This window comes from Ammodytes marinus, assembly GCF_949987685.1.
Source record: "Ammodytes marinus genome assembly, chromosome: 10".
Lineage (NCBI taxonomy): Eukaryota > Metazoa > Chordata > Actinopteri > Uranoscopiformes > Ammodytidae > Ammodytes > Ammodytes marinus.
In genome coordinates, this window is record NC_137214.1 from 23,056,742 (window position 1) to 23,079,315 (window position 22,574).

The following is a 22,574-nucleotide window of genomic DNA, read 5'->3' on the forward strand; positions in this document are numbered from 1 at the left end:
GTCTCAACGGACACCCGCCCCCTCTCACTCTTCCTAGCATATGCCTGTCTTTTTTCCTCCTTTGTGTGTGCATCATTTAGCCTGCTTGTTTTTTTGTGTTTTTTTTCTTTCGGCGCTAGTAGTTCCTAAATATATTTAATGTAGAAGCCTGGCTGAGGGGAGGAGACAGAAGTTATGAGAGAAAGAGAGAGACTAACGGTAGCCTATAGGCCTACAGTTGTTTATAAACAGGCATAAAAGTGTCATAAGTGTGCGATTAATTTAGATTAATTAATCACAGAGCCTGTAATTAATTAGATTAATTTTTTTAATCGCTTGACAGCCCTAATTATTGTGTATATATTTTTCGATATCTACCTTTTAAAAAGTCTGAATATTAAAGAAATTAAGAAAGCCAAAGCAGCAATAATACAAATTTCAAAGAACACATTTAATTATTTTATTTGTTTAGGAATTAAAAGCAAAAATATTCAATTATCAAAATACGGTATTAGACAGTTTAATTATTCAAGTATAAAAAAAAAATTAAAAAAAAAAGGTATTCACACATGCTTACACCATTTTAAAAACAGTCGACAGATTTCAGGAGGGGTGTGTCCGACTCTGAGTTTGACACCATGTAGTGGAACTGGGAGAAGCCAGTGATTTTGTTACATGCCGCACCTTTGGAAATTAAGAGGAAAACAAATTATATTCCAGGTTAAACTTCACTTTTACTCCATTTGCTTCAACACTGATCTGTAAATAGTTGTCATTGGAATGCTAATAGGTCTGAACACATCCCTGTCATAGCACCTCAGAGCCGGCCCAAGCCTTCAGGGGGCCCTAAGCAAAATATGATTGGGGGGCCCCTCTACAATGTTAGCGCTGCTGAAACTAAAGATCTTTGTTAATTATCATTCACACAGTTTTCCGCTAGTGCCTCCACTGTGCAGCTGTGTGAACATTTTCGACAGGCGTGAGTCAGACCCTCCTAGGGGGATCCGGGGGTATGCCCCCCCGGGAGATTTTTTTAACCTTTTTAAAGTGAAATGCATGAGTCTGGTGCACTTTGAGAGGAAAATTAAGAGGCTAAATCTGAGAAATGTTGTGTGAACAAATAATTTGGAGACACTGGGTCAGATGAATTATAAACTATTGAAGAAGGACACATGGATTTTCCATAAAAATATGAATATAAAATATTATGGAGGGTCCTCTGGGTTGGGCTTGGAGCTCTTTTTCGGGACATATTTATCTGTAATATAATGAATGCATTTAAATGCAGTGAGGGGAACAAAGCAGAAGAACTCTGTTGTCCAGCTACTGTATCTTTTTTTCCACAGACAAGGCTGAAATAGGCTATAGACTACTGTATACACAGTGCATGGGCAACTGAGGGCAGCCAGCCCCATTTCCAATTGTTTTTAAATAAACTCAATACACACTGTGCATGGATGTGAACGTGACATTATCAGATAATTTCAGATTACCTCCCAGATGAACTGATAAAATTTTTAGGCTATTAATTATCTAGACCAAAACATTTTATTCCTTTTGGTGTATGATCAATATCAAACAAACAAATTCTTATTTATTTATTTTTTTTTTTTTGAGGGGGGGTCCCCCCTGGCTGCTTAGTTTGCTTATGCCTCGGGCCGGCTCTGTAGCACCTGGTCATCTACATGTTCCTAATGTCTGCATTATGTTCATAACTAATTTTTCATACACACCATGCAAAGAAGGCAGTATGTGTGAAAGTGATGACAAAACAATTAAATAATTAAAATTAAAGAACAGAATGTATTTTATTTATTTAGCTCCATTAAACATCTTTAATGACTGGGTTTGCGGTTTATTTTAAAATTCATTATCCAATATGTTGGTTAGACCTCAAGAAAACACATGTGCTTTTTTTGTGAGTGACACTCAATGTAGACATAATTTGAGTTTGTTTAGAAGACGACTCTACAGGACACCTCCTGAGCTCTCTGAAGGAAGCCGGAAGCGACGGCGGCATGCCACTTCAGCTGCCACACTGATTTGAAACTCTGCTGCTGTTGTCATGAGAACAAAGCAATTAGTAGGTAGAACAGATTGTCCGAGTTCCAGTGGAGATAAAACATCAAACCTCACATCAGAAGGTAGTTAAATGAAACCTTACTGAAACTGGGTTCTTAACTGTATGGTTCAACGTTTGAAAGTCCACAGAATACACTTTTTTAATTGTTTTTTTTACGTAAATACATTTTTACTTTTGGTTACTGTTATTCTATAGTACCTCAATAAAGTTACGATGTTCATACAGATATTAAATGCATTCTTATTTAACCTGTACGTTTTCAAATACCCTTTTCAGAACATCAGTATGGAAGTTCAACGTAACTTTGGATGAATAATTGTCTAAAACATATACAGTATATTAAAATTGAAAGCAAATGCAATTAGACTGCCCTTATTAAGATGTGTATAAGTATACATCTGTTGTCCCAACCTATCTGTAGGTACGAGTGTGTGTGTGTCTTAGCACTTTTGGGAGAAGCTGAACAGTCTGTAAATGTGAACCTAAAACACACTCACCATAATGGCCTGTTGTGTTAGCACAGATGATGGCTCCAAAGAACTCTGAGTAATGCCTTTTGATTCTGGAAATGGCTGTCTTGCAGGCTGCCGAGGGATCTGCCCCGGCCCTCATCAGCTCCACAGCCAAGTAACTGTTGGCAGGATTACATGCGGTACACATGAGGCACACACTAACGAGTGCTGTCAGGGCCACCAACCAGGATGGCGGATGGGATTGTGCATTGCGATTATGGTGTGGGGGGAAAAAAATCTGATGCAAACAAATCCGATGTCAAGAAACACTGATACAAATATAATGAGAAAACGTCAAATGTTCCCAGCCAGATTGACACCATGGTCTGAAAGATGGTCGTGTCATTTAGTTTTGAGGTGTTCACAAGTGGGCAACGGAACTTTGAGTGATGTTGTTGTTCCAGCTTACTTAACTAAATTAGTGACATTACAATTTTCCCAAAATCTGTAAAAGTTTGGGATGTTATAGTGGATGCACCATGTCCGTGACAGTATGACTTTCCACAAAGCAAATTAGTTTAAAGAGAAATTCCCCTTTTTTGGAGAGCTAGGAAAAATGTTGGCATGGAGAATATTAAAGCACACTTAATTTTACTATTAGCATTTCACAACATCTTCTAAAACACAACCCCCAACAGTTCTAGGACATGACTCAGAAACCTATGATGGAAACAGGCAGACCTGAGGTGCCATTGTGTGTGACTATAAATCTAAAGCTAAGTGCAACTTAAACAGTCAGTGTGACAGTGTCCTCACAAAACTATCCTGGATGGATAAATCTTCTTTTTTTAAGACTGCCATATTCTCATAGCCTGGAAACAAACAGCAGTTTTAAGTAAACGCTTGTCTCGTCTGTGGAATGACAGTTTTGGGGCAATGTAGTAGCACATCCAGTCTTCATAGTACTATTGTTATTCTTGCAGCAAGAGGTCCTCATATGAAATTGGCTGCTTAAAAACTACGCGTATCCCATATCTCATTATTCTTTGAAACACAATAACTGTCATGGAAAAAGCCATTTAACAGTTGTATTATTGATGAAAGGTGTTCGAAAAAATAAAGCCTGGTTAAGGTGCTCACAAAGAGGTTATGTTTCACTCTACATGTCTCAAGGACTTATCAAGGGACCACTGTTTGTCAAGTTCTGATAGATGGTTATTTATGATAGGAAAGTACGGCAAATTACTTTCATACACATTTTAAACTGAGGACGACGCAATAAATAATAATAACGCTGAAATACCAACCTGCTTTCACATTTCTGACATAGTTAAGTGGAATTATTTTTTCTATTCTTCCTGAGAGAAATAAAACGTTTAAATTAAAAGGGTCTAAAGATTCTTGACCTTTCCTTCTGAAATGTCCTATTTGATGGATTTGAAAGTAATTTTCTTCCAGGAAAATTACAGAGACTCAAGGTAACAACTATGAAAAAAGCCATTGTTAATTTAATTGGACTTTTCTATAGAAGGATGATGGGTGAAGTACCTTGGCAGAAAGCGCATCATTACATCTCCATCTCCGGTAGCAGCTGCACCGCCAGCTGAGCTATCTGCATAGGCCCCAGCTCCGATGATTGGAGAGTCCCCCACTCGACTGCAGAATAGCAATATGAGCAAAAAGAACACAGGACAATACAATATGTACACAGAAATCGACAAAAAGATTTCAAAGTAAACAACAATGATAGAAAATTGTCAATGCATAGGCCACTGTTGAAGATGCAAAAAATTGCCAACATTACTAGAGCACAACTCATGTTTTATTTAAATTCATTATAGAAATGTTTAACCAAACTCAAGCACACAGGAATACAGTCATTGTTCAATGAAGTAGCTCTCTCCAAAGCTCCCATATTTTCACTTGATAATTCATAAAACCGCGTAAAAAAAGAAGCATGCTGAAACATGAGATGCTGTTAAAAGCTCAAAAAAAGCTTATGTGGCGCCGCCTATGGCATTAAATTATTTTATTACACATCTCCAAAAAGGACAAGACTGAACTCTCTCACCCAAAATTCATTGTTTAATATAAGCTACATACCCAGGAACTTTATGAGTCATTCCATTGGTCGATGTACCAGCAGCCAAGTGACCTTCTTCATCGAGAGCGATCATCCCTGGTGCAAAAACAAAAGTATCGAAAACTCAGACATCAATAAGATATCATAGTAGCTAAAGAAAACAATCAAATAAAATGAATTATCTCCAAGTGCCCTGATCAGAATATAATTCCAAACCAGACCACAATTAAAAGGATTAGGTAAAAGTGGAGCCTATAGCTTTGATCAACTTTGTGTCAACTGATTTGGCCTGGATGTTACCGACATTCATTCATATGAAAAAGTTTCGCACTATAGCTTTAATACTAAACCGTAAAAAAAGGCCCAAGGAGAGCCGACTACACATGTCATACCATAAACCTACCTATGGTGTCGTGGGAGCGCATCATGCCATGGTGTGCCCTCTTGTTCCTTCTCGGTGCGGCCCTGGGCTTGTAGGGTCCACAGGACTTAGATGGATCTGGGAACACTTTCTTTATTGGCAAGGAAGGAAACATCATGACTCATAATGTCATTATCCTTGGACTCAAATACCGTATATGCATTAGCAACACAGCAAGACATAGGAAGACGTTTGATGTCTTGTAATGAAATCAAAACCATAAGCCCTAGTGTCACCAAGTGGATAGGGACCTGGAGATAAACAGCAGGTAGTCTCACTCAGTTAGGAAGCCTCTAAAATAATGATTCCAGTGAATGAAAAGTAACAGGTTAAACTCCAGCTCAAGCAAAAAATAATGTGTCCTTCAGGAGTGAAATATATTTTATTGAGAGAAATAACCTACTGTTCTAAGGGCAGTCTAGTTTGACAAAAGAGCTGTCCCTGTGTCTCTTCCTCAAAGTGTCTTCACTGCTCTTTTGAGTGACTGAGTGCACCAGCTTGACCTGCAGGGAGGTGTGAAAAGTTCAGCCCTCTCCTTTGATGTTACAGGTAAAGGGGAAGTGTGCTAAGAATTTCCAATTTGGAGTGTAAAGTCTACGGTCACAAAAGGCAGCCCTGTAGCCACTTTAAAGTTAACTTTGAAAATCAAGCAGGTTGTTTCACATGTAACAGTGTACCTGTATATAAGCATTACATTTGCTCAGGGCTTCCATCAGCCCATCGATAAACCAACGTTGGGGTCAACTAGCCTGCTTTATGAAAGCTTTATTCATGACGTTAAGGCTATAATGATACATTTTCATGAAGGTTGAAGGTAAAATACTTGAAAACATGATGTTTAGTTATTTAAAGTTAATGCACAGTTCTCTGTATAACAAATAACTGCCAGTTGAATTATATCATTTCTGGAAGAATCGAACGCCTACATGTATGGAGGCCAGCACTGGATAACCGGGTGTGTGAATTTGACAAATAATAAACAATGCATTCTCTATGGAACGATTACTGCTCACTTTGAAAGAAGAACATTACATCTTATTGTAGGAGATTTCCGGGTGTTATTGGGTCATAAAGAATACTAACATCCAATTGCTGCAGGGAATCACCTCTAAGTAAAAAGCTGAACTAATCTAGTATTCCTGCCAATATCCCTGCTAAATATCAATCTTTTAGAAAATGCACACAAGAAGCCGACACAAGTGAGGTATACACACACACACAAATAGGCACAAACATACCTTGTGATAATTAGGTTGACAGTTGCCCTTCAGCCACTGAGAGAAAATCTGTATAGAGTTGTTGGTAGTCAGGTCTTCTGCGATGAAGCCCATGTTTTCAGCAAACACAGAAGCTATGAAGAGAGAAGCAAATACTTTTAGGTCACGTAACACACTCAGATCCACACTGACCTTGGGCTACAAGAACACAAAAGGTCACAAACACAGGAAGGACTGCAGGCAATCTCATATCATTCAGGCTTGTAGATTAAGTTTAGACTCTTATATTCGCTACTGTCTTCAACAGCAGTGACCTTGCCATCCCAAAAGTAGGGTTGTACAATTAGGAGAAGTATTCAGGTTTAAATAATTGAAATTTCACTGGGGTAAAAAAAAGGTTTTCTTGACATACGAGCAAAAAATATTTGAGTTTGACTCGAATTGTTGACAAAAAAATAAAAAGTTTGAATATTTGACCTCCACTTTCCGTTACGTGTGCTCCTGCTCCTCTATCCATTTACTGCTCTCAGAAGAAAAACTAAATGACTGTCTTATATACGTTTTATTTTATGGGCACTTCTGTTATACAATCATTCTATTTCTGCTCAGAGCATTACACTTAGCTCTGATTTACTGCTGATGTCTGTGATTTAGGGATTAAAGCTTATTCAAGTGTTGCTATAAGAAAAAAAAAACATTAACATAAGTGCCTAAAATGCTTTGGCCCTAACGTGACCAGGGCCTCAAGAAGATAAGTAATGCAAGTTCAAATATACTAGAGGTGCTTTCCTTAGAGGACAAGTTCTGTTGGACAGTATAATTTAATTGACATATAGTTTGTTGTTTAAATAAGGGATATATTTAAAAAAAAATGGCAATATTATCCCTTGTAACATACAATGTTGCCTTTTTTTTACTTCTACTTTACCTGACTCTCCCACTAGCAGTGTGTGCTCAGTGTGCTCCATCACAGCTCTCGCCACGCTGATTGCATTCTTGATTCTCCTCAGGTCTGCCACTGCACCCACCTCCATTGTATCCCTGCTCACATAGAAATACACAGAATAGAAACATTACTATCCGTTTACTGGACCCAGAAAAGATAACCTGTGGAGCCTTGCAGTCGACCACTAGTGCTATGCTCGGGGGGTTTTCTCTATGTTTTCTCTACGTTTTGTTTGTCTGGTGCAAACGAGTGACACTACTGCCAATGCTGTCACAATAATCCACTGATCTACAGGTGGTGGTAATGTGCCAAGACACAGCACAGCAAACATAGACCGCTTGCTAGCTGTTACGGCCGGCCATACCAAGCTCGTTAACCGGCCAGTAAACATTAAATAAACCCAGACGAAACCATGAATCAACGTTTAAACCATAAGGTAGGCCCTACTTTATTAAAATCAATCCCACAACTCAACTCAACCGGAGGGCTGCAAAAGAAAAAAGGTCAACGGGAGGAAGCCTGGGACAGCCACAGTTGGACTGCATTATTGCCCAGGTCTTCCTCCAACTAAACTATACCCCGGCCCCTCTAAAGCTACGAACAAAACAAAAGAACACAACCTAACAGCCCCCCATTACCTAAACAATAAGGCAGCAGTATGGCGCAGGTCAGCAGCCGTGAGCAGTTTGCGCTGAGTGAGAGAGCGAGCCAGCCGCCCAGGCCACGCCTTTAAACTCCGTGGGAGCAGGAGCACCTGCCCCCAATCAGGCCCCAGAACACCTGAGAGAGAGAGAGTGGAGGAGGCAAGAGGAGGGAGGAGCAGAAAGGTGGGAGCGCGTACAGGTGCGAACACACCAAACGCGTTGGGTGCGGTGGCCATCACGCCCAAAGCACCTGACCTGATCTGGCACTTGGACATTTTGTGTCAAAAAATTGTTCAACGCGCCCAACGCTACGCAGCTAGTCTCCCTCCCGATATATTTATTCCCCTAATCAACCATGGCTGCGATCAGACCCGACACAACAGCGATCATGTCTGCACAAAAACAACAACAACAACACGGCCAACAATTGTGCCAAAAGACAAATAAACAGCAACTGAACGGAACAAATAGCCTTCAAACAGCATTGCAGATTCACGCCACTCGGAAATGAACACAAACAGCAAGGCAGCACCATACCAAACACATTTACAGCAGCAAAAATGTTGCAAAATGTTAATGAGCAAGGACATTCATCACATTTGTTAGACCTCAATCATTCACACCGTACGTCTAGTAAACACTGATCTCGTTTGTTCACAGGAAAACTCCACAGAGATCTTTAAAAAAATTACAAACCACTGTTAGTGACCAGTAAAAAGCTGCATAAGCAGTGACACAGCTGGATTATTTAGCACTGACTGTTAGTGACACACAATTCTCTAAATCTATATGTTAATCTAGATTTTGTTTGTACATCTTCTTACATATTGTTATGTATAGAAAGCTTATAGCACATTCAGTCAGGCACATGAAACGCAAGTCTGGCTAACATTCCTTTTGAATTAGCCTATCATATAGAAAGCTCTTTGTCGTGGTGATGTTATGAATTGCACTGCAGAGAGGTGTCTCTCTGATATTAACCCACCACGATAAACTAAAGTCTTAAGAATTGCCATAGAGTTGGAGCCGAATTCTCCCCAGACATTATATAAAAAATTTAACATTATTCTGTAAAGTTTGTATGGAGCAAGTTTTCAATTGCAGGGCTGGCTGTACTGGGTTGCATTAAATTGTACGGGATTCTTGGGCTCAGCCAAAAGTATGCTGGTGATTGCTAGGGTATTTCTTATGCAGCTGTATTGGATAGCATGTGAAAGACTACCCTCTCTCCCCCATAACGTATTCATGACAGTGTAACACAAAAGAAAAAGTCAATTCTCCGGCAGAATAGAGAAGGAACATTCAATTGAGTAATAAGAAATAGCCTGCTGCTGGCCCCTTTTGTCCTTCATCATGAGTTGACATTTGCTTGCCATGATAATGATAATAATTAGCAAGCTTTCAGATCCTAATGAGAATCCAAATGAGTGTTTTTATTAATTATACATCATAAAGAAAGGCCGGCTCGAAAGGTGCACCATTAATGGCTGTACACATTTTAAGGGTGTATGAGAGCATCAACCCAAATGTTTTGATTGCTACATGTTAGATGGAGTTGGTAAGAAACAAAAGAGCTGCTCAATTCCAACAACCTAACGCTTATTCATAGAAATATTAATATATTGCTGCTTCATTATGCAGCCTTACAAATAGTGGAATCCTCGAAAAACAGTTTATTTTATTCAGAAATAATTAAAACCACTGCAATGTCAGATGGAGGCCAATTAACTTGGTGTGTGTGTGTGTGTGTGTGTGTGTGTGTGTGTGATCTTGAAGTTGATTGCTCATACTTGAGAATAGTTATAATCGTTATCACAAAGGGACTGATAACCTTTCCAAGCCAACATTTCTAGTTTTTTATTTGTATTAATTTTCAGAAATTTTGGGTGAAATTATTTTTAATTAAAAGTCATTAGTCAAAATGTTTAAATAAATCAATAAAACAATAACATGCTAGACAAACATGGATCTTTATCTATTTTCCTTTCAGGCTGTAAGACAAAAAAGGTGTCTATATTTCAAAGGGGAATGAGGACTTTCAATATATATAGTGCACTGTATGTTTCTTGTCATTTCCTTTTCTTTTGAATTCCTCATAGCAACAACCGTCCACATGTCCATGTTTTACCCGTTGATGATCATGGCATCCAGTGTTGTCTCTCCGGTCTCATCTGGGCTGCCTCCATAGCCCACGCTGCCATCACACTGCTCCATTTCACAGCGAGCACAGCCCCTCTCTACTGCGTCCAACACAGAGCCACCGGACTGCAGGGTGCTCCACGCTACGGCATTAAACACAACACAGTCACACATAAAACAGACGTGCACCCAGAATACCAACTAGACACCCTCCCTCCAACAGTCAAAAATTATTTTACACTGAATTTTGGCCATACTCAGTCTTGTATTCCTCACATTTTGGCAGCTCTGACAATGGATGACCAGTGCGACTGATGCCTATTAAACAGGGACTGTGAGCTGACAGACAAGCATTTGGTCACTGATCCCCGAAATGCCCATGGGGGATCAAACTGCCAACTGGTGGTACTGTCACCACCAGCTTGCCACTGAATTCTCGGGCCATTGCACCGTGTACAGCAGGATGCTGTCACAAATTCCTCCTCTTATGGTTTATGGATTTATCTAAATGTTTCAGTTGATTCTGTTCACCCTCAATATTTGTTAAGTGCACTTGTCTCTGGATATATATATATATATATATATATATATATATATATATATATATATATATTTATATATATATATATATATACTTATTTTTTTTATTTTTTTTTTTATTATCAAACTCACATAGAAAAATGTGCAAGAGAATGGAAGAGGGGATTAGTCTGCTATTGTCAGCTGCCTTTGTAAGCCCTAAATGAAAAGAGATCTGCATGGGCGGATCAATAGTGGTGGCTCACGGACTACACTTTTAAATATCTACCTATACAGATAGCTGCATACATTTGTTATTTTCAAAATGCACCTCGGGGGAAGGAAGTGATGTATGTCTGATAAATGAAAGGGTATCCTTCTATCAGACGGAGAGTTTTCACTTTAATCACCTACAGGTTTGATGTGTGGGGCTCGAGATGTGACCAACACGGTTTCTATCATTTATTTTTCGTGTTGAGCGGTGCGCCCGGTGGAACTCCACTTGACAGATAAGTCACATGCAATGCTGAAATATTTTCAGTTTCAATTTCAACATGTCCAATGTATCATGCTGAGGAAGATCAAATTGAGTGGCTCTGAAACCTGCTGGGTTCTTCTGCCCATTTCTTGTCCTCATCTAGGACTTACACATTGCAAAGTTAAGCTGTAGTGGAGTGGCAAGTATAAAGTGAAAAATGCATCTTATAATGATGTGTGAGGTGGAAATCGATAAATGAACTGATTATGGAGCCTGCCAGGGATTGCACTCCACCACACACACAATATAATATGCACTCTCTCGCTACATGTCTTCTTACTTGATGGAAAGATTGGGTACATGGCACTTAAAAATTAACAATAAAATTTGAAAAATAAGTGTTTCTACGTCTGCAACTACCAATTATTTTCTCTATTAATTACTCAAATTGTTTTATAATTGATCAGTTGATTGATCTAAAAAATAAAAAATGCCCCTTAAATGCCCATCAAAAAAGCCAAAGGAGATCTACCACACCACTCATTTTCAACTACATGAAGCATTTGATTTTCCACCACCATAAGTAATGTACGGCAAAGCAAGGTACTTTAGTAACAGGAGTCATTTAATGACACACTGCACAGCCATAATTATGTGATACTAAATTATGCTTGTACTGCTGTAACTACGGCTCTGAGACTAACAAGACCGCTTGGCAGTTAAGATTCAAGAATATAAAGAAGGTGCATGACAGTAAACATAAAGCAGATGATGGTATAACAACATGTCTCTTCAGACAGAGAGAGGGGGCTTTTTGATATCCAACCTCTGCTTCTCTTTCACATGTCATGGCTCAACAAACTAGAATAAATATAGGGCTACTTGATATGTTGTTTACAACCATATTAAATGGTCAAATGTGCAATGTAGCCTATGTGCTTGTTACTATGAGGCTTAGCAATAAGCACTCAAAATAAAATATATATATACATAATACTGTATAGGCCTATATATTTTTACACCACTTTACAAAATACTTTGGATACCAATTATGATATAAATCAATCACCCATATCGCAATGGTAACACAGATAGCAGGTTGGCGTTGGCCTAATCGGTTGACAGTGTGAGCTACTGCTTTCATTGTAGGCTATAGCCTAAACACATTCTGGACAGAGGGAAACTTTTTGAAACAACCGCAGTGAGTTATAGGATACTGTTACCTGCAGCAGTTGCATTCTTGAATGGCCATGTGTTGATAACGAGAGGCAGGGAACCATGTCCAAGTGTAAACACCACCGTTAAACTGGAAATCAGCAGCAATAGTGCCATTTTGTCCATGAATATTACAACAGCATGGCAGACTGCTAACGTTATATTCTACCTATTGTTTTTCTCCACGCCACCGTGATAATGTCCCAGCAGACTCACACACGCGAAGCAGGTTGTTACGTCTAATACATTATAAAAGAGGCTCCACTGCAGAGAAAAGCTATACTTTGGTTTAATGAAATGCTACTTCAACTTCCTTGTTGTGTCACGTGCCTAAGGGGCGCATTATTCATTAAAGGGGCAGTGAGAATACTTTGGTCATGCAGTGGCCATGAGTGGCAGTAATGCGACATTATTCAAGCTGCCTTAAAACACCAAAGAAGAAGATGAATGCATTGTGGTATGTGCTTTTATAATAGGTACATGGGCATGTGCCTGGTGTTGTTAAAATACCTGTGCTGAGAGAACAAGTCAATACTGTATGGTGCTGCATGCAATTGCCGACGTGTGTAGCCTGTTTCACCAATGCAGAAGTAAACAAAACCAAAAAAAAAAATATATAGCTATATTTAACAGTGTGCTTTTATTTTATTAAATTGTTTTAGCCTATGCCTAGACTTTTTGACAAGAGTAACCTAGAGCAACCTCCATTCTGTGCATATAACTTAACACTGTGGTCAATATCTAGCATTAAACTTTAGCTCACTAAACACACATTACACATGCTAACATGTGCCACATTCAGCTTAGAAGGCTAATGCCAACTAGTATGCTAATTGACCATAGACTGTTGCATTATTGTTTCTAGCCACTGAGCACTGACACACAGTGGAAGATCAAGGAGGGTATGATGTACTGTTCCAACTTGGGATTTCCAGCAGCAGAAATATTACTGGTTTAATTCATTTCATGAAGGATTTTATTCCATTTAGGGGAGCTGGTTGCAGGGTCCTGCTATTCTGCATGCTGGCTCATTACTGTTGCTTACTTGGACACTGAAGGAAAACAACCATTGTTAATACAATCAATTGCTCTGACAGGGCACATGGTCTGCAGTTAGAAAGAAAAACTTACTTTAATGGAAATCACCTTTAGGCCTAAACCTTATCAGAGTACTTCTTTTCTAGTGTTGACCTTTTTTCTCTCATTATAGGTCGATGAGCAGGTTCCTCACCCTCCGGTAAGTGTATGTTCTTTTATATTATTTCAATAAAGAGCTTATTTTGTGTATGTTTTGTGTACAGGGACCACAATGGAAATAAGCCTTCGGGCTTTTTTGTGTCTATCCCTGGCTATTTTATGTATTTTAATGTGTGACAGAGTGCTGTTCATGTTTTTATATCAAAATGGTCAAATAAAATCATTAATTAATTCATTAAATCAGAGCTGTATACCTGAAATGAGTTAGACGGCTGGACAGCGCATATTGGAATAGGTACACAGTCATTCCTACAGATATGCAGGGTGGCATTTGTAGTCAGTTTTTTCATTGTTTACCCTCATTATTCACACTACAGTGCTCAGACTACTTCAGGAAGGGAACTGAAACCTGTCTGTGCTTTGGGCAGCTTGGGGACCATGGTGATGTTTCTCAAGGGCTTCATATACACTGTGTAGAAGATGCCGGTAAACCCCAGTGAGTATTTGCTGCTTGTGCTTTTAACAGATGTCTCGGCTATAAGGACTGTCTGCTTGTGCTTGGTAAATGTCAGCAGGCTGACTAAGCTGCCCTGCTTAATGCCCACTTCTCACTTCAGTGTCATCTTTTCTGCTGTGTGCTCGACACAGATATAGTTTAAATGGTGATATAGTATGATGAATTTGTTGCAGGAACCTTATAGTTGTCCTGCAGATGTACCTAGGAGTTGATGTCATGGGGGATATGTCTGCTTCTCTATCAAGCTGCAAATGGCAATTGAAATAGTGTCACAAGCTGATACCAATAATAGTAATAAAGAGCATTTGAAGTTGACACATATCTTCTTGACGAGAGTATACGTCAATGACTCCACTGCCAAAGTCCAAGATGAAACGTAACTGTGATTCAGCCAAAGTTGTGAAATTTTGCCAGACAGATAAATAGCCTATATAACATCAAAACATACAAATATCAGTTTTAAAAGAGTCATATCACTAAATATTTTGTTTTCATACAAAGGAATGTAAAAAATACAAGATGAACCTGTCATGGTCTGTCTTTGTCTTGTTTTGGTGGTTCCCCATGTTTCCTGTTTTATTTTGGTATGTCTGTCTTGTTCCTCCCCATGTCCTGTCAAGTTTCCCTCCTGTGTGATTACTGCTCCCTCCCCTAATGTGATACACCTGTCCCTCGTTGTCTACCCTGTCGTGTGTGTGTGTGTGTGTGTGTGTGTGTGTGTGTGTGTGTGTGTGTGTGTGTGTGTGTGTGTGTGTGTGTGTGTGTGTGTGTGTGTGTGTGTGTGTGTGTGTGTGTGTGTGTGTGTGTGTGTGTGTGTGTGTGTGTGTGTGTGTGTGTGTGTGTGTGTGTGTGTGTGTGTGTGTGTATTTAACTCCCTGTGTGTCTTTGTTCTGTGTCTTTGCATTGTTCCTGTTGGTGAGTCTGTTTCCTGTTCTCCTGGACTTTTTGCCTGTTGGCCTTTTTGTTACATTTTTGGACAATAAATAATCTAATAGTTTAACTTTCTGCATCTGGGTCCTACTTGCCTGCCTGTGTGCCACTTACCGTAACAGAACCCTTTTCAATTGAATATACCGTAGCCCAAATGTATCAGGATTGATTACTTAATTCCTCTGTTTGCTTTCAATGACGGGCAGACAATCAATACAAAAGCCTAAACAAACTTATCTTTTTAATTTTTTTATTTCCATTTTAGGTTGCCTATGGATCATACAGTGGCAGTTGAGTTTTTGTCTTTCACTCCACTCCTTGTTTTCCCTGCTGGATTGTGATGATAAAAATATATTGCATGACCGTCTCACACAGTTCACTCATGCCTGCTGCTGCACAATGGAGAGATTATTGACTGAGCAAATGATGAATGTAAAACTTTGGATTTAATGGTTTTAGATTTTGATTACAACTCACACATCAAACCAAGTTTCCCCTCGGAGAACACTGTTGGCATGTAGTCATCAGTAAAATGTCATCTTCAATCATTTAAGCTATACATTTATCCCAATGCTCCGTCTGTCTTTTTCCTCGTCATCTCCCTTCAATTTACCTCCTGGAAAGAAGCCGTTGATGGTGACGGAGTGAAGGGAACAGGCTGTGGTTTTCCAAAGTTTTGGCATACTTTCCAAGTCCTACCATATGGCAATGCCTTGACACTACATACCTCCTGCTGGGCCCGGAATTTCTTCTTTCAAGTTCCCGGAATAACATATCCCTGCAGAGAAAAGCAAAGTGTCCCTTTAGAACAGACAGCTTGATAGAACTCATATCATACCAAACAAGTACAAAGCACGGGCCAATGCAGGGAAAACTAACAATATAGTCTAACCTTGAGATTTGGACGCCCAACAGCGTGCCCTCTTTTACATTATTCATATGAAAAATACAATTTTCGCTTATATTTTATTCATTGGTTTTTCCTTAAACAATGGGAAGTCCTGGCAAGGTTTTTCGACAGGGGGAATCTGACAGAGGGGAAAATTGATAACGGTGAAAGAGAGTATTATTACTTTCACCTGTGTTATTGATCGAAATTAAAGAACAGCAGCTAGAAGAATAGCTTTCTTAATAATAACTTCATCAATCACCAATGTGGTTTCAAGTTGTTTCGTAATGTCCTTCATAACCATCTCAGAGGGCACACGCAATGTCAGTATGGGAGAGTGCAATGGCATCTTAGGAAATGCACACGTCTTAACCACTGCACTGCTGACCAAAGGCACATCTTTGTACTGCAGTTTCTTGTCAACTAGAAGCTGACTTACACACTCATTTAACAAGCCCAAAATCGTCCAACATGTATCGGTCCATCCTATTTTTCATACCACTTGTAATCAAAATAATATTGAACCCACGTAATTGTCATTGCAGAGAAGCAAAGTTTACTGGATGGCCACCAAACATAACCTTAACACCTTGCTAATAGACTAGAAGTGTATCTTATTATAGTCAGGGTCTGCAACATGCACAAAGTTGATTATTAATTAATTGTGAAAACTTCGATTGAGTCAAAATACCTATTATGCATTTGTATTTTTAGAACCAAATCCTATTATAAATCCTGTTAAAAGGATCTCCAATGGTAATGATAAATGCAAATGCAGGATGTAGTGTGTGGTAGCAGAGTGGTTTATAGAAAATTGTAGATACACAACCTTGCTCTAATGTAGTTTTAGTTGCCTAACCTTGTCTTGGTCATGTGTCAATGTGCCGATACTGTGTAAATAAGTAACTATTCCGTATTAATCTTACATGCTATTTTCCTTCTGGGTAGTTTTATTGACTCCATACCTATAACTTTCTGCATCTGATATAGCAAAGAGCAATAAAGCCAACAAGACTGTATGGAAGGCATTGTTGTATAAATAGGGGACACAAACAATGTCTTCTTACATTGGGCCAAACAGCTTCTTTAGTATGCATAGTAATAAAGCAATCAGATCATTTCAAATTAAATGTATTTTTGTTGTTTCATTGTGAACAAATTGGATACAAAACGTCAGCATGAGAATCGTGGCATGATTTGGGGTGTTTCTATCTCTTCTCAAACACAAGATTTAGTCATTATTTGTTGACAGTTATTGGCTGTGTTAAATTGAGGGAATACCATCTTGTTATGTTTTACAAAAGTTAGCATGTCGTCCTCTGAACACCGGAAAGGAAGTCGGATGGTCCAAAAAAAACTATCCCATGAAACCCCAAGAGTTCTTCTAATTAGCGTGAATGCCAGCAAAGTCAATTAGCTTTTTCTGTACGTTCTTCCATAGTGTCCGAAACAGATGGTACTCAGGTTTGTCCAGAGACTTCACTTTGTATCGAAGTTGCCAACAGCGAAGTTCAGATGTTAGCATCGACAGGTCTGTTGAAAGACAAGTGGGCTTTCAAAGGCAGTTCATGGGGTAAAATGCCAGCTAGGTAAGCTGCGATACCAGCTGTCCGCCACAAGAAGCAAAAAAAATAAAAATCTCTGTTGATGGTTGGCACAGGACGAAGTATTTTGCCGAACAGATCTGTCTTCAGAGAGAAACAATCACCTAAATCTATCAGACAACATCAAGAAGTAAAGAAGTCCCACCAGAAAAGTTTGTTTTTTCATGAGGTTACAATAAAACCTGGAGCGATTCATTCTCCCTGTAAAGCATAGCCAAGAAATCCCAATAACCTAGCTAATTGCTAATTTATTTTCACACCTTTCCTCACTCTCTAACATGGTTTGTGGCAAACTGTGCTGTTCACTATTCACGCTTAAATAATATCTTAAAATTAGGCAAAACCCAGCCAAAAAAAGAAGTGATATATTTTATTCCTCTGGTTCTTTTGTTGAGGGGAACAATAAGAGCGCCCCCTGGTTCTTGTTCAGTGTAGCGGGGGGCCTTGCTCTCATTTTCTATCCAACTTTGACACAAGTCTTACAAACTCGTACACTGTAGTTTACTGTATGTAAAATTACTCTTGTCTGTACACTATCCTATGCATAAGTAAGCTTTATTTTATTTTTTTTTCATAGTTTTACATAGATAGCCTATACATACGTCAAAGCCATTCATAACAGCCCATTTTAAGCAGATCCATTGCATAAACCATCCTATTTGTTTTACCCTATATTGTTTTTTTTTTAACTTCCAGTCTTGTCAGCTCTTGGGATCATGTAAGCAAATCTGCATAGTCAGTCAGCCAGCCAGCCATCTATGGAGGCTTCAGGAGCTTAGATACAGCTGTATTATTCGTGATTGAATGTCTGAGTTTTCTGCAAACTAGGATTTGAGGCCTTTCAGTGTTTGCTTTGTCATTCAGTTGAAGCTTGCTGAACAGACTGTCAGACATGGCGGATTAAAGATCTAAATCCATGCATGCACTTCGAACTAACAGCAAGACTTCTAACAAGCGTGAGGACAGTCACTGCCCGGTTAAATGTCATTGACATAGTGTGCTGCAGCTCCAGGGAAAGTTTCAAATCATAGAATATCGCATAGTGTCGACCACATCATGGTTTGTCCACATCCAGCCCTGTCTGTTGGTGGGTGAATGGGGAAAAAACAATCCACTTATATACATTCTGTCTTAATTTACAAAAACTCAAGAAGGGGCCTGTTTTGGTGTGTACTGCTGGGCACAGTGAGCTATGTGCTGCCTTCAAGTTTGATTCAATGTCATTTCAGCATGAATTATTATATGAACGCTTTCCTTAACTTAATTTAGTGCCTTTCAGATATTTCCTTAGCTGCAAACCTTGAATCTCTTCTTTTTATACAGTCAACCTTTTGCCAAATCGTCTTTTGATAGAAGCATGTCCTCGATAATTGCTAGTATTTAAGTTATACTCTCTAAATGGTAAGCAACTACTCTTATATTTTTCTGACTGTCAACTAATAATTCGTTTTCCATAATATAAGCAACATCTAACACAATACAAGAAAAGGTTGTGCCCATTTGACACTCAATACCTTCGGGTTTATATAATATAATTGTGCTTGTTTGCTCTTCCCTTCACTTTAAAGGGGTTCATCTGTCGAGAATCAATTTGAATATATAGTCGAACAAAGAAGGCCCTCAAGCATATCACTGAAAGGAATTGGACTCTGGGATTAACTTGGGGGGGAAAAACCATGCATTTAAAAAGTCCCCCTGCAAATAGATCCCTAATTCTATTATGCGCATTTCCGTGCTGCTCTTTCAATTGATCGAAATCACTCCTCACTGCTCTTTTTGTTGTCACTACTGATAAATTGAAACATCTCGTAAAAAGGATTGAGATGCACTCCACATCCTGCGGGTCTATTAAAGCCACTCTGCCGGGAGGAGAAACTGCTGTTTAGACAAAGGGAAGCGACGGACCAAGGCTCATCAGTAGCTTTAGTCATCCAGCTAAGTCAATCACAATGTAATTGTGCCCGCGATCCAGAGGATGGGGCTGAAGCATTAAGCACACATTCCTGTTCTGTTTTAGTCTGTTTATGACACAGTGTTTCTAATGATAAGGCTGCACTATTGTGTTTCTATGACAAGGCTGATTGTTAATTGAATTGCACATCCACTACTGTATCATACACTTTCTACTTTCCAAGTGGTTAACGTACAGTATAGCTGACAGCCCATGGTGTGTCTGAATTGTTTGAGTAATAGTAGAGCCACCATAAAAGCAAAAATACAAAAGAAAATGCAGTTTATGTTGGACTATTTTCCTGAAAGTAAAGTGGTGTCACATGGACAACACCAGGAATCTTCCAGTGCACTGGATCCAGCTACGGCAACAACACAAAAAAAAATGATCCCTAAACCTCTTAAGAAGATGGGTTTGAGGTTTTGAGATTTTCTTTAAAGGAGAAAATGTCTTTGTAAATACATCACAAAACCACAGGTATTACTCTGGAGATCTCAATTCTTCCTCACTCAAGAGAGCAAGAAGAGGAACTTGTTCCTTCATTGCCAGCGGCAGGTCTGTATTTTTTCTTTTTCTCTCTCTCTCTCTCTCTATTCCCTGCTGCAGAAGTCCTGATAAGACGCAAGTATCTGGGGAGGCGTAACCTCAGCATGTTGAGCTGGGATTCAAATTGTATGATGGAAAGGATTAGCAGTTTTTTTATTGTTCTTTAACTCCCTGGTGTTGCTACTAACCTTTTTAAAGTTGTAGTGCCGGTGCCATTAGGGATTAGATCATTTATGTTGCTGTATTATTGGCAGACATGCCATTTGATTTGCTCTGAAGCACAGCTACTGTTAGGTCATTCTCAACACTGCAGTGGCAAAGCTATACTGAGAACTTTTTGTGTTGCTCAAGACCCATGCAAATGTGTTCATTTTATGTGAAATATACAGTATATCTGTATGTGTTTTTGGGCTGCTGCAAAACGTTGAATCATAATTGGTTGGTAACTCCAACTGTAGCGTAAAGCGCAAAGCCTAAGTCTTATATTTTTAATTGGTTGCACTTAGCACTTTTATTTTGGTTATGAAAACTGCTAAACCTAAAACTACTAAAATAGTAAGGCAATGTAGCTACCTAAACTGTAGTGCAGTGGTTTTCAAACTGTGGGGTTATGGCAGAGGGGGGGGGGGGGGTGAATATGTGATTTTTTAATTTATTTTTATTTTTATTTTTTTGAGTTTGTGTTTTTTATATTAAGATCACGTCATAGCTGGACAAGAGTTCTTCTGCTTTGTTCCTCTCACTGCATTTACATGCATTCATTATATTACAGAGAAATAAGTCTCGTTAAAGAAAAAGAGCACCAAACCCAACCCAGAGGACCCTGCATACATTTATTTTATTTTAAATTAATATTTTTATGGAAAATCCATGTGTCTTTCTTCAATAGCTTCTAATTCATCAGACCCAGTGTCTCCAAATTATTTGTTCACACAAAATTACTCATATTTAGCCTCTTAATTTTCCTCTCAAAGTGCACCAGATTCATGCATTTCACTTTAAAAAGGTGAAAGAAAATCTCCCGGGGGGGCATACCCCAAGACACCCCTAGCAGGGTCTGGTTCTCCACTGGCTATATTTTCCTCCATCAGGACATTGGAGGCTCTAGCGAAAAAACACTTGGTGCGTGAATGACATTTAACTAGTCAATAATTTGGGCAAGTCTGTCTGCCTATCTTCCTCACTCCGCTGCACACTCAGTCACTACTATCCATGTTCAAAGGAAGCAGGATTAAAACACTGGATTAAGATGCTAAAATGTATTCAACTATGTGTTTAAAAACGCACAAAAATGTTTAGAATGTTTCAAAAATATGTTTAAATTTGTAAAATAATTAAAAGATCTTTCAAAACACACAGGGATTTACAAAAAAATATATATTTTTTTTGGGGGGGGGCTCCGCTCAAATTTGTTCTCTGAGGGGGGGGCTCACTCTCTCACACTTTGAAAACCCCTGCTGTAGTGCATTTGTTGGGGATGTTTGGTGCACAATGAGTACTTAGGACATTGTACTTGAGATTGACAAAAAATAAACTAAAATTGTCCCCAGCCAACCACTGTGTCTTATTGGCATGTTGCTAATGGTTTTCTAAGGTTTTTATTGCACACGGAAGTAAGTTATAAAGGCTTTAGCTACAAACACATTACTGTGAGTTGCCTCAATCAATTGTTGCTTTTGGTCTTGACGTCATTCTGACATTTAACCATTACCTTGTTGTTGTCCTCTATGTTGTCCTTTAGTGAATGGAAACCTACATTTGAGAACAGTATGTGCATTTGAAGACATTTTATCTTGATGAGTTTGGGCTCAAAGACCCTGTAGCATGGTGTTTTTCTCAGAGGTAACACTTGGCCCTCAGTCACTAGCTCACATAGGGACTAAAGCCGTCCATTAGGGATCCAGCTAACTGCCTTATTAATTAGCCTTTGCAGCTGTAAGCAACCCTGCTAACCTATTTAATGAGTACAAATTTTCTCTTAGGTCTAATGTCATCTTTGCTTTTAAAAATGTAAAGTTATCTCAAAATTACTCTTGAACCCTCGGAGTGCCAGAATACATTTGGAGCAGGGCAGAAATTGGCCAAAATATCTTTCTTTGCGCTATAAATCTTGTAGAATTGTTTCCAAAATAAGATCAATTTGGAGTTGATTCCTTGAGGATTCTAAGAATCGTCAAAATACTTTTCGACAAGGGATTTTTAACAAATAATTGGAGGGGTACATCCAATTTAAATATCTCTGTACAACTCGTCTTACAGATAAATGGAACATTTGACAACCTCTCTGTCCACTGTTTATTACTTGTTGTCACTTTCAACAGCGGTTTTGCTCACACAATCTTTTCAATGAAAACAGATGTATGTAATATTTTTTTATGAATAATGACCATACAAAATAGTTCCCCAGGGTCACACTCTCAGGAGCAGCAGAGAACAATTAGTAATCCTAGTAGCGCATATTATTTTACATGTTGTCCTAAGTGGCTCTTTGCTAAGCAAGGAATGGCCATTCCACTCTCCATTGCCAATCAATAACTTGTCTTTCTCGCTCTATAGCTGATTTGTGATTGATGAATTACAGATCAATAAGGGCTTTATACAGTGATGTAATGTATTTAAGTTTAGCTCTGTTCCTCTGCAGTTGATATTGTCATGAAATGGATATTCAATTTTTAGTTTTTTAATTTATTTAAATTTTTGTATTGACATTATACAATTTAGAAAACAAGAAAGGGAAACAATACACACATACAGATCATACCAG

The 22,574-nt window shown here is 38.8% G+C and overlaps 1 protein-coding gene across 1 annotated transcript; it reads right to left on the reverse strand.

Annotated features, from left to right (window-relative positions):
* Positions 1-353: 353 nt before the first annotated feature.
* On the reverse strand, positions 354-12,489 carry aga (aspartylglucosaminidase). The gene is made up of 9 exons (XM_080036185.1): positions 12,185-12,489; positions 9,954-10,107; positions 7,164-7,276; positions 6,257-6,369; positions 5,001-5,109; positions 4,618-4,693; positions 4,063-4,170; positions 2,560-2,693; positions 354-663 (listed from the first exon to the last, which is right to left on the reverse strand). The coding sequence occupies exons 1-9, from the start codon at positions 12,300-12,302 to the stop codon at positions 563-565; spliced, it is 1,026 nt and encodes a 341-aa protein (XP_079892311.1). The 5' UTR covers positions 12,303-12,489; the 3' UTR covers positions 354-562.
* Between the last annotated feature and the right edge of the window lie 10,085 nt (positions 12,490-22,574).